Raw genomic sequence first — 13,018 nt, 5'->3', positions numbered from 1 at the left:
TGGCTGTTCTACTCTAGAGGCTGCATAGCCTCTTTCCAGAAACCAGCAGCGAGAACAATCCATAGTAGGGGTGGGAGGTGTCTCTGTTGATGTTGCAAGCCCTGGTCAGGCAGCATTTTTCTGCAATATCCTGTATCGGAGGAAGTGAAGTCCCGATGATTTTCTCCGCTGTCTTCACCACCCTCTGCAGGGACTTCCAGTCTGAGGCCCTGCAGGCTCCTGACCAGACAGAGATGCAGCAAGTCAGTATGCGCTCTACTACTGAAAGCTACACAAAATTAGACAAGTTATTTATGTAGTTGATGAGAAAAATTATAAGAAAAATGCCTGCATGGGCAGCAGTGAACTGTACAAGGTTTCTTCTTCGTGTCATCTGGGGGAGTTTTTCCTTACCACCGTCGCCACGGGCTTGCTCATTGGGGATAGATTAGGGATAAAATTGGCTCATGTCTTGGGTCATTCAGATTCTGTAAAGCTGCTTTGGGACAATGTCTATTGTTAAAAGTGCTATACAAACAAACTTGACTTGACAAATCATCAGGTCAAAGGTTGCAAAGAAGAAACGTTTATTTGTCACATGCACACTTCAAGCACAGTGAGATTCATCCTCTGCATTTAACCCATCTGAAGAAGTGAACACACGCCCACATACACACCCAGAGTAGTGGGCAGCCATACTACAGCACCCGGGGAGCAGTCAGGGGTTAGGTACCTTGCTCAAGGGCACTTCAGCCCAAGGCCGCCCCATGTTTACTCAACTGCATGTCTTTGGACTGTGGGAGAAACCGGAGCACCCGGAGGAAACCCACGCTGACATGGAGAGAACATGCAAACTCCACACAGAAAGACAGTGCTAACCACTACACCACCGTGCCGCCCAAAGGTCAAAGGTTGTGGACAGACATTTCACCTGTGAGTATTGATAGCTAGTGCGTGATCATTTTTACACGTGCACAGTGCCATTTGTGTGGACCCCCTATAGGAAGAGAAAAAAAATATCTGTCTCATCATCTTGTCTGTTTTTGTTGAAAATCTGACATTGATATCTGGGATGAACACTGTGAGATTTTTGATGGAAATGTCCCAGATTAGATCAAAGCTGAAGTTGAGACATGTTTGATATTGAATGTGAGAGCTCAACCTCAAGGGCTCAAATTCAAAAAGAAAAATGCACTGAGTAAATTAGCATCAGTAGCCTAAATGAAAGAAGGACCATAGCCTTAGGTGGAAATGGCAGTGAGGGATGCAAATAAAAAGAGCACAGTGGTGGTGTAGTGGTCAGCACTGTTGCCTCACAGCAAAAAGGTGCTGGGTTCAAGCCCAGTGGCCGGTGAGGGCCTTTCGGTGTAGAGTTTGCATCTTCCCCCCCGTGTCTGCGTGGGTTTCCTCCGAGTGCTCCGGTTTCCCCCACAGTCCAAAGACATGCAGGTTAGGTTAATTGGTGGCTCTAAATTGACCGTAGGTGTGAATATGAGTGTGAATGGTTGTCTGTGTCTATGTGTCAGCCCTGTGATGACCTGGCGACTTGTCCAGGGTGTACCCTGCCTTTCGCCCATAGTCAGCTGGGATAGGCTCCAGCTTGCCTGCGACCCTGTAGAACAGGATAAGTGACTACAGATAATTGATGGATGTTATTCTAGTTTTGTCAGTAGTTATTTTCATTTACCTCAGGCTAAGCACAATTGACTATGTAGATCATCTACACATATCACACCCAGTTGCACAAATTGACAAAATGTGCACGGTTAAATAACAAATAACATGAGAAAATAATCCTGTTTCAAGAACTGTCCTAAATAAAAAGGAAGTATTGTACAGCCTTTTTGTTGGTATAATAATTTATATATATATATATATATATATATATATATATATATATATATATATATATATATATATATCCATTATCTGTAGCTACTTATCCTGTTCTACAGGGTCACGGGCAAGCTGGAGTCTATCCCAGCTGACTATGGGTGAGAGGCAGGGTACACCCTGGACAAGTCACCAGGTCATCACAGGGCAGACACTTTTGGCCCTTTTCCACTACCCTTTTTCAGCTCACTTCAGCCCAACACGGCTCGCGTTTTGACTACCTCAGAGCAGCACGACTCAGCTCGCTTCAGCCCTACTCAGCACCCAAAACTCGCACGGTTTTGGAGTGGGGCTGAAGCGAGCCAAACCGAGTCGAGTGGGGCTAGGGGCGTGAGCAGACACTCCCCTGTGCACTGATTGGTGAGGAGGAGTGTCCTCACATGCCCACACATGCCCCGCGAGCACGCTGGGATCTGTAAACACCGTAAACCCAGAAGAGGAAGAATTACGAATTACGAGAATTTCTGAAGCCTTATGCACCTCGCCTCATCTATACGCTCTTGCCAGTATCTGTTGGCGTTGTTGGTGACAACAAGCCACAGCACCAAGACCAGCAACACTAACAACTCCATGTCTATTGTTTACTATCCGGGTCGTGAGACTATCGCTTAAAAGGTCACTGATGTCACTGTTTGCGCCGCTTAACGACATCACATGACATCCACCCACTTTCGCTAACTCCACCCAATGTGTCCACCCACTTCCAGCCAGCACGGTTCAGCACGGTTGTAGTCGAAATGCAACTCCAACAGCCCCGTTGGTAGTGGAAAAGCGGCAATAGAGACAAACAACCATTCACACCTACGGTCAATTTAGAGCCACCAATTAACCTAACCTGCATGTTTTTGGATTGTAGGGGAAACCAGAGCACCTGGAGGAAACCCACGCAGACAGCATGCAAACTCCACACAGAAAGGCCCTCGCCGGCCGCGAACCCAGGACCTTCTTGCTTTGAGGCAACAGTGCTAACCACTACACCACCATGTCGTCATCTCTCTCTCTCTCTCTACATGGTATAAGAGGAAAAACTGAAATAATCTCCGTAAATATAATTATAGTCATAAAAAAAAGAGCCATTCAAAAAAAATGATCAGAGACTGAACTGGAAAAGAAAAAAACCAATAACAGTGAAGGGGAGCGCTATAAAGATGTGTCAGGAATGTGGGTAAAGTTGGGAAAATAAGAAGAGGTAGTGAAAGGGAAAAAAGCCAGGAGATACTTTTCTTGGGGCAAATTTGATCGGATACGACAGTTTAACACATAAGCCAAATACACGCGATGGGAGTGGTAATATGGCGGCCAGACGGCTTCACTCGTGTCTCCAGCGGGGACCCACTGGCGTCTGAGCTCTCCAGGTTTTATACAGAGCTCAGAGCGAACTTTCCATCACTGGTGGATGTGGGAGAGTGAAGTCAGCAGCAACACTCTGCTTCCTGTTATTTAATGATCTCATCTCATTATCTCTAGCCGCTTTATCCTTCTACAGGGTCGCAGGCAAGCTGGAGCCTATCCCAGCTGACTATGGGCGAAAGGCGGGGTACACCCTGGACAAGTCGCCAGGTCATCACAGGGCTGACACATAGACACAGACAACCATTCACACTCACATTCACACCTACGGTCAATTTAGAGTCACCAGTTAACCTAACCTGCATGTCTTTGGACTGTGGGGGAAACCGGAGCACCCGGAGGAAACCCACGCGGACACGGGGAGAACATGCAAACTCCACACAGAAAGGCCCTCGCCGGCCCCGGGGCTCGAACCCAGGACCTTCTTGCTGTGAGGCGACAGCGCTAACCACTACACCACCGTGCCGCCTTATTTAATGATGCGGCTATAAAATATGCTTTAATTAATATTTCGCACAACTTTTGTACGATGAAATAGAGCGAAATTTTATGAGTTTACACTGACCAGGGTCTTGTTAAGTTTATTTGTATAGCGCTTTTAACAATAGATATTGTTGCATCGCAGCTTTAGAGAAAATTAAAGGCTTTAAATATGAGTTAATTTTATCCCTAATTTGTCTTTTCCTATTAAAATAAATTGCAGACCACTTCAGCATACGTGTGTGTGAAAAAGTAATATTATTATTATTAATACTGATAATTGATAATATTATTTTTAAAATTTTTTCCTCTCTATCTAACTATCTTTTTAACCGTCCCAATATCCTAAGTTTTTGTTTTTAAAAAAACATATTTTTACATCTCATCTCATTATCTCTAGCCGCTTTATCCTGTCCTACAGGGTCGCAGGCAAGCTGGAGCCTATCCCAGCTGACTACGGGCGAAAGGCGGGGTACACCCTGGACAAGTCGCCAGGTCATCACAGGGCTGACACATAGACACAGACAACCATTCACACTCACATTCACACCTACGCTCAATTTAGAGTCACCAGTTAACCTAACCTGCATGTCTTTGGACTGTGGGGGAAACCGGAGCACCCGGAGGAAACCCACGCGGACACGGGGAGAACATGCAAACTCCACACAGAAAGGCCCTCGCCGGCCCCGGGGCTCGAACCCAGGACCTTCTTGCTGTGAGGCGACAGCGCTAACCACTACACCACCGTGCCGCCTTATTTAATGATGCGGCTATAAAATATGCTTTAATTAATATTTCGCACAACTTTTGTACGATGAAATAGAGCGAAATTTTATGAGTTTACACTGACCAGGGTCTTGTTAAGTTTATTTGTATAGCGCTTTTAACAATAGATATTGTTGCATCGCAGCTTTAGAGAAAATTAAAGGCTTTAAATATGAGTTAATTTTATCCCTAATTTGTCTTTTCCTATTAAAATAAATTGCAGACCACTTCAGCATACGTGTGTGTGAAAAAGTAATATTATTATTATTAATACTGATAATTGATAATATTATTTTTAAAATTTTTTCCTCTCTATCTAACTATCTTTTTAACCGTCCCAATATCCTAAGTTTTTGTTTTTAAAAAAACATATTTTTACATCTCATCTCATTATCTCTAGCCGCTTTATCCTGTCCTACAGGGTCGCAGGCAAGCTGGAGCCTATCCCAGCTGACTACGGGCGAAAGGCGGGGTACACCCTGGACAAGTCGCCAGGTCATCACAGGGCTGACACATAGACACAGACAACCATTCACACTCACATTCACACCTACGCTCAATTTAGAGTCACCAGTTAACCTAACCTGCATGTCTTTGGACTGTGGGGGAAACCGGAGCACCCGGAGGAAACCCACGCGGACACGGGGAGAACATGCAAACTCCGCACAGAAAGGCCCTCGCCGGCCACGGGACTCGAACCCAGACCTTCTTGCTGTGAGGCGACAGCGCTAACCACTACACCACCGTGCAGCCCCATATTTTTACATTTTTAAGTTTTTTTCCCCCATTAAGAGCACTGTGCAATATGTGTATGGATGTTAGAAGTAAATTTCTCAAGACAGCACAATGTTGCCAAAGTCATAAGTCTGACAATAGAAAATTATTGTTGTTGTTGCTTATTTGGTTGTTTGTTTTCCACATTTTCTGGATTTCCTGGATTCACATTCACAAATGTATAAAACAAAAAGTCTCATCATTTCCCGACTCTTATTTCGAGAGACAATATAACATTTGGTATGATCTTGCAAGGTGGCATGGTGGTGTAGTGGTTAGCGCTGTCGCCTCACAGCAAGAAGGTCCAGGTTTGAGCCCCGCAGCCGGTGAGGGCCTTTCTGTGAGGAGTTTGCATGTTCTCCCCGTGTCCGCGTGGGTTTGCTCCGGTTTCCCCCACAGTCCAAAGACATGCAGGTTAGGTTAACTGGTGACTCTAAATTGACCGTAGGTGTGAGTGTGAGTGTGAATGGTTGTCTGTGTCTATGTGTCAGCCTTGTGATGACCTGGCGACTTGTCCAGGGTGTACCCCGCCTTTCGCCCGGAGTCAGCTGGGATAGGCTCCAGCTTGCCTGCGACCCTGTAGAACAGGATAAAGCGGCTAGAAATAATGAGATGATCTTGCAAAACAACCACGATGAATTCTCTACTAATCTAATTCTATGGCTAAGGGTTTTTATTTTTTTCTTCCCTAAGCGCTGTTAGCATGGCTGCCTACTGCTCTGGGTATGTGTGTGTGTTCACTGCTTCAGATGGGTTAAATGCAGAGAGGAATTTCACAAGCATGTGATGAATAAAGTTGTTGTTCTTGTGTTCTTCTTCTATGCCTGGCTAAGGGTTTTGGGGTTTTTAAATACACAAGAAAGGAATCCTAAAATCCTGCTCCAATTTTTTTTTTCTTGAACGAATTTAAATTCTATTTAAGATTCTTAAAATTTGTAAAAGGAGCAAAAACAGAAAGATTGTATATTTTAAAACATTTCCCCACTAAATTAGATAACTGAGATAAAACTGTTTCCCCTTGTATGTATGTATGTATGTATGTATGTTTTTTTTAAAGTGTTATTAGTTTTCTTGCTTGTTTATTTGTTTCCCTTTTTTCCCTTTCTGTCCATGGACATCTTTAACTGCAGCATTTCCGACATAATTTATTTCCGATTTCATATTATAAGTTGTTGAAACTGGATTTTTATCAGATTGTTCCTTTTGATAATTTCTCTGTTCTTCCCTATATTTAATAGGATGATAATATGATCGAGTTGCCATATTGGTTTTGTACATTTGATACTTTTTCAATAAAGTGTTTTTTTTTTAAGGTTTTCTGAATTTCTATATTTTCCGGGATTTTTTTAAATTACGCTTTTATTATGAAATTAAATTTACTTCCGCCTACAGGAACTGGTTATCGCTGTAAGCATAAAAAGTGTCTGAGACACTGAGCTGTCTGTAAACATGGCGAGCTCACAGCCCATTCCCCGCTGTGGAGACGAGTGAAGCCATTTGGCCGCCATCTTACCACTCCCATCGCGTATATTTGGCTTGTGTTAAATTGTGATCAAATTTGCCCCAAGAAAAGAATCTCCTGACTTTTTTTCTCCCTTTCATTACCTCCTCTTATTTTCTCACATTTACCCACACACTGCAAAAAGTAAAATCTAACCAAGATTAAATATCTTAAATCAAGACAAAATATGCTTGTTATTTGTCTGCCAAGATAATTCTCCTTTCCAGGCAGGTTTTGTGTCAGAGTATTTCACTTACTTTAAGCATTTTTTCCCTCAATTATCTTAATAAGGTATTATAACTTGTTATTGAGATTTTATTACTGGTTATGAGTAAGTTCTGTCTTAAAATGAGAATTACCATAATTTCATCGGTGTTATATTAACCATGACAAGTTTGTCAAAGTCAGAATTTCTTATTTCAAGCATCTTATCCTTTCTTTTAATCTCTTAACACAAAACAGATAACTAAATTAAATGAATTGTTGTATTGTCAATCTGGCAACAAAAATAGGCTACAAAATGGATTGGTTTGTTGTTTTGATTTTGATTTATTTGGCGGTCTCAGTTGGTATAAACACTTACTTAAACAGAGTACACCAATATGCCCAGATGAAATAGTCAAACTGTTGGTTGGGGGACAAAGTATCTAGCATGTTAAAGTGAGTAGTACAAATCTACTTGTTTACACTAGTTTTAAGACATCTGTGGGGTTTCTAAAGCTAGATATATTTACTTGTTTTTAAAAATCTTGCCAACTCAAATTTTCTTGTTCTGTTGGCAGATAATTTTGCTTATTTTAAGTAAAATATTCCTCATTTTATTACTTTTTTTTCTTGTTTTTGTAAGCCGGGTTTTTGCAGTGCATTCCTTACATATCTGTATAGCGCCCCCCTTCACTGTTATTGTTTTCCCCCCTTTTCCAGTTCAGTCTCTGATCATTTTTTGGAATGGCTCTTTTTTTACCACTATAATTATTTTTAATAATTTCAGTTTTTTTCTCTTATACAGTGTAAATTTCTCTTCCGTATATTTTTTCTTCCATATGCATGCGGCACGGTGGTGTAGTGGTTAGCGCTGTCGCCTCACAGCAAGAAGGTCCTGGGTTCGAGCCCCGGGGCCGGTGAGGGCCTTTCTGTGTGGAGTTTGCATGTTGTCCGCGTGGGTTTCCTCCAGGTGCTCCGGTTTCCCCCACAGTCCAAAGACATGCAGGTTAGGTTAACTGGTGACTCTAAATTGACCGTAAGTGTGAATGGTTGTCTATGTGTCAGCCCTGTGATGACCTGGCGACTTGTCCAGGGTGTACCCTGCCTTTCGCCTGTAGTCAGCTGGGATAGGCTCCAGCTTGCCTGCGACCCTGTAGAAGGATAAAGCGGCTTGAGATGATATATATATTATACTCAGGCCACAACCTTTGGCCTGACGGTTTGTACAGTTCACTGCTGCACATGCAGGCATTTTTCTTCTAATTTTTCTCACCAACTCCATGAATAACTTGTCTTATAATACATAGGGCCAAATTACTCAATTCTGATTGGTCAATCAAGGAGGGCTTTTTCCCTTAACACGGGGCCGTATTTCTGAAATGCTATTGGCTAGTTCGTTGCTTGGTTACGGTTGCAAAAATTAGCAAATTTTGTCAACAAAATAGCTGACTCAGCAAGGTCGCGTTTCGCTATATTTGACGAAAAAATGATAAACCAATTGAAAGCTGCAAGCAAAAATGAAAATGCCAAAAAAAAGTACAAATTTTTGGCTTTCCGTGTTTAAGAAATGGGCCGCAGAAAGACAAATAAACGCCTCTCTAGTGGCATATGAATGCTGTGAGTTAGACAAGGTGCTATCACAGTTTTATGCAGAAGTGAGGAAAGAAAATGGGGAAAACTACGAACCAGACTCTCTTAAAGTAATGCAGGCAGCATTGGATCGGCATCTGAGACAAGAGAAATATCCGGGATCAATCCTGAAAGATGTTACTTTTCAAGAATCACGAAAAGTCCTCAAGGGAAAAGCGAGAGATTTGCGAAAACAAGGAATGCTTTAGAAACTGATTCAAACGTGCGCCCTGATTGGTTCAGAAAACGTGAATAACAAATGTTGTGAACTTGAATGGCTTCCGAAGTATGAATTTGGCCCTATATATTATAAACAAGTAATCGTATGGTTCCTCGTAAAATTAAGGATCAATTTCACTCGTGATTTCGAAGTTTTGAAAATTTTCAAAACTTCGAAAACTCATCTCATGATCTGTAGCCGCTTTATCCTGTTCTACAGGGTTGCAGGCAAGCTGGAGCCTATCCCAGCTAACTACGGGCGAAAGGCGGGGTACACCCTGGACAAGTCGCCAGGTCATCACAGGGCTGACACATAGACACAGACAACCATTCACACTCACATTCACACCTACGGTCAATTTAGAGTCACCAGTTAACCTAACCTGCATGTCTTTGGACTGTGGGGGAAACCGGAGCACCCGGAGGAAACCCATACGGACACGGGGAGAACATGCAAACTCCGCACAGAAAGGCCCTTGCCGGTCACGGGGCTCGAACCCGGACCTTCTTGCTGTGAGGCGACAGCGCTAACCACTACACCACCGTGCCGCCCCGGCTCGTGAAATTAATCCTTAATTTTACTCGGCCCCATACGATTACCTATACTAATTTTGTGTAGCTTCCAGTAGTCTAAATGACAGTTCCGCTCCGCGATGTGAGTCGTAAGATGGCGGGCAGCTGGCTTCACTCTGACAAGCCAATGAGCTCTCCAGATTTTCTATCGAGCTCAGTGGTCTGAAACAGCAGCAGTGTGAACTCAGTCACTCAGCTCAGCGGCCCGATGGCTCATACAGAAAATACACATGTGTCAGTATGGATTGCACTGAAGAGGCTTGACCTTAATGGTTTGTAAGGCTTTCCAGTAATTGTGCTATTTTTATTTACTGTTATTATTATTATTTTTAAATATTTAATTCAAATCTGATTTATAAGGGAGGACACTTGTGCTTGAGCGTCTTGGTTACCATAGCAACACCCAGTCTATGCATGGTACATAAGTTCAGAATTTCCCTTTTATTTATGTCTCAGTGCTTTAACAACTCACTTCAGTAAATGGTTGAGCTGTTAAATATATATATATATATATATATATTCAGTCTTGATGTTGGATGCTAGAAGTGGCTGTAAGAGGGTTTAAAGAGCCCTCAGCTTTTAACAGGTGCAGCTGATAGAGACAACAATATGAGTGAGCTGTGCAGGTTGAGTTAGTTAGCAAAGATTTCTTCCTTCCTTCCTTCATTCATTGATAGATTGATTGGCATTGAAGTCATGCCACGCATGAATCAGTGCAGTGAAGCTATACATTGAGTTTTCTGCATTACTGAGTGATGACTGGTTGTTTTGTAGATGACAGAGTTATAGCTCTGAGAGAAGTTCACATCCCCAGAGGGACAAAAATTACCACAGTGAGACAGGTACTCCTCCTCTTCTTCTCCTTCTTCTTCTCTTGGGCGGAACGGTGGTGTAGTGGTTAGCACGGTCGCTTCACAGCAAGAAGGTTCTGAGTTCAAACCGAGCGGCCAGTGAGGGCCTTTCTGTGTGGAGTTTGCATGTTCTCCCCGTGTCTGCGTGGGGTTTCCTCTGGGTGCTCCGGTTTCCCCCAAAGACATGCGGTTAGGTTAATATGGGACGGCCTTGGGCTGAGGTGCCCTTGAGCGAGGCACCTAACTCCCAACTGCTCCCTGGGCACTGTTAGCATGGCTGCCCACTGCTCTGGGTATCTATATATGTATGTGTGTGTGCTCATTGCTCGCATGTGTGTGTTCACTGCTTCAGATGGGTTAAATGCAGAGAGGAAATTTCACAAGTGTGTGATGAACAAAGTTGTGCTTTCTTTTTTTATTTTCTTTGCTTTCTGAGGTAATCCATTTTTCCATTTCTTCACAGATTGTAGCTCATTCTTTCAGACTGGACGTTGCTCAGGTCACCTTCAAGGTATTTCTAGAAATGTGGCTGAGGACTGATGAATAAAAATTGGTTATTTTTATTCGTATTGTACTACCTCATATAATGTAACTGCATATGAAATTCTACTGAAAGAATAAAACGTTCGTATCTCATCACAGATACGAAACAGTCAAGGCTTTTTAATCCCTCTGAATGGCTGCATACCAGTGAACACCAAACAAATGTAGGTGGCATTTTCCCCCATGTGCATTTTATCGACTCGGTTTTTAAAGCAAATAGAGTTTCTCACACTTCAGGAACACAACCTGAATGTACTAACAGTATGTAATAGTGTTTCGTCTGTGTGCACGATAAAGAATATGACTTTTCTTTTTCCTGTTTCAACATGCTGTAGGCTATTAAATTACCAATAACGTACATCATTGATTATTTTCATTTGGTCTCTTAGGCCTTATGTCTTGGAGGTGGCCAGATATTTTCAGCACGGTATGGTTTCTCACAAAGGTTTTGCTGCATGTGAGTTATGATCAGTTAAATCCTAAATGCGTTTTTGTAAAACTCGTCTCTTGTCTACATGAAGTTCATGCAAAACCCAGAAACATTGCCGTGACGGTGATAAATAGGAGCTTGAAGTCAAGGCTACAGAGTATTGTGAAAAGGGTAAGTGTGCTGTTGTCACATTTAATTAATAAATAATGGGAAAATTATATTACTAATCAAATCTCTGTTCAGTTTATAAGTGCATCTTTTGCAGCCTGATTTATATCAAGATTGCTGTTGTTTTAGATTGAAAGACTGGAAGAACTCCTGCCTCAAATCGAGCAAAAGCAGAATGAGAAGATGGTGAAGGTAAAGGAGGAATTTAAAGCAGCTCACCACTGATCATGTCTGAATTCACCTGAACTGCTTAAATTCAGAAACAAATAATGCCATTTTTAAAAATACCAGTCTAACACGAGGCGGCACGGTGGTGTAGTGGTTAGCGCTGTCGCCTCACAGCAAGAAGGTCCGGGTTCGAGCCCCAGGGCCGGCGAGGGCCTTTCTGTGCGGAGTTTGCATGTTCTCCCCGTGTCCGCGTGGGTTTCCTCCGGGTGCTCCGGTTTCCCCCACAGTCCAAAGACATGCAGGTTAGGTTGACTGGTGACTCTAAATTGACCGTAGGTGTGAATGGTTGTCTGTGTCTATGTGTCAGCCCTGTGATGACCTGGCGACTTGTCCAGGGTGTACCCCACCTTTCGCCCGTAGTCAGCTGGGATAGGCTCCAGCTTGCCTGCGACCCTGTAGAACAGGATAAAGCGGCTAGAGATAATGAGATGAGTCTAACGTTTTTTGTTTTTTTTTGCAGGACATTGAGCTGTTGAACCAGAAGCTGATATTCCTACACAAAAGAATGCAGGTGAGGGGTGGGTTCCTGTCCCAGAATACCACACTTGTTTTATATGCCACACCCTTTTCTATATGTAATGACTTGTATGTTTCAACAGATGGCAGAGTCATACTGCTGGGAGGGAATGTTTAATCGAGCACCACTCTGGTGATTCTTGCCCCCCCACTCCACTCCAACCTCATGTGTAAATGGCAGGGAATTTGGGTGTTTTTCAAACAGATAAGCTGTGTACTCAACTTGTTTACCTAATAACACTTACCAAAGAATTCTACCACTGATATCATAGATACTAAAGTTTAAAAAAAGCGTTTTTGTAAGGTGTCGGGCCACCTTGGATTTACTCAAACCACTCAGCGAGTCCTTGTGCCCTTGGAAGAGACTTCCCATTTCCATTTCCCATCAGGACAGAAGTGATCATCATAGGCCTGATCACTGTACCGACTTGCCGTAGCCCTTCCACCCATGGGACAAAGTGGAGCGAAACCATGTCAGTGAATCCTTCACAACATAAGTCACCTGTTTTCTTTTGTCATATTGTGATGGTGGATACTGTAGAGAAGCAGGCTTTCTATGGTAGTAATTTTGGATTATAAAAGTGTAGCTGTTCACACACAGTGCCAGTCAACCTTTTTCACCTGTTATAGTCGGGCTGTTAAGGTGAGAAATTGTTCACTTTGTGATAGAAGCATGGAATTTGGCACACTAGCTCAAGTTAATATAGATTATATAATAATTCTAGATATGAGAGCATTTCAAATTCGTCTTCTAAACCTTGGAATACACGTACAAAATCGACCTAATGTGAAAACGAGGCTAAACAAATTTTGTTTTCAAGGTATTTTTATAAGATTGCTTACAAAAAATGACCCATTGAACGTCTACCTCTCAGAGAATTTCTTGTTCTCAAAGATATTACATGATTAGTCACA

The 13,018-nt window shown here is 42.7% G+C and overlaps 1 protein-coding gene across 1 annotated transcript; it reads left to right on the top strand.

Annotated features, from left to right (window-relative positions):
* Positions 1-9,575: 9,575 nt before the first annotated feature.
* si:zfos-1056e6.1 (uncharacterized protein LOC107988029 homolog) lies at positions 9,576-12,928 on the top strand. The gene is made up of 9 exons (XM_060924940.1): positions 9,576-9,639; positions 10,142-10,209; positions 10,682-10,729; positions 10,861-10,925; positions 11,151-11,188; positions 11,283-11,362; positions 11,489-11,551; positions 12,048-12,098; positions 12,187-12,928. Exons 1-9 carry the CDS (start codon positions 9,576-9,578, stop codon positions 12,238-12,240), a joined length of 531 nt encoding a protein of 176 aa, XP_060780923.1. The 3' UTR covers positions 12,241-12,928.
* The last annotated feature ends 90 nt before the right edge of the window (positions 12,929-13,018 follow it).

The sequence above is a fragment of the Neoarius graeffei genome, chromosome 7, assembly GCF_027579695.1.
Source record: "Neoarius graeffei isolate fNeoGra1 chromosome 7, fNeoGra1.pri, whole genome shotgun sequence".
In the NCBI taxonomy this organism is placed as follows: domain Eukaryota; kingdom Metazoa; phylum Chordata; class Actinopteri; order Siluriformes; family Ariidae; genus Neoarius; species Neoarius graeffei.
Note: the sequence above shows the minus strand (reverse complement) of the source record. Positions and strands in the feature narration are given on the sequence as shown.

What these genes read in the sequence shown, in the direction of transcription:
- si:zfos-1056e6.1 (XM_060924940.1), top strand. Translation starts at nt 9,576, where the DNA reads ATGGCTCATACAGAAAATACACATGTGTCAGTATGGATTGCACTGAAG. An exon ending in GAAGAGGCTTGACCTTAATG is followed by an intron (nt 9,640 to 10,141) that starts GTTTGTAAGGCT and finishes GTTGTTTTGTAG; the next exon opens with ATGACAGAGTTATAGCTCTG. An exon ending in TCCTACACAAAAGAATGCAG is followed by an intron (nt 12,099 to 12,186) that starts GTGAGGGGTGGG and finishes ATGTTTCAACAG; the next exon opens with ATGGCAGAGTCATACTGCTG.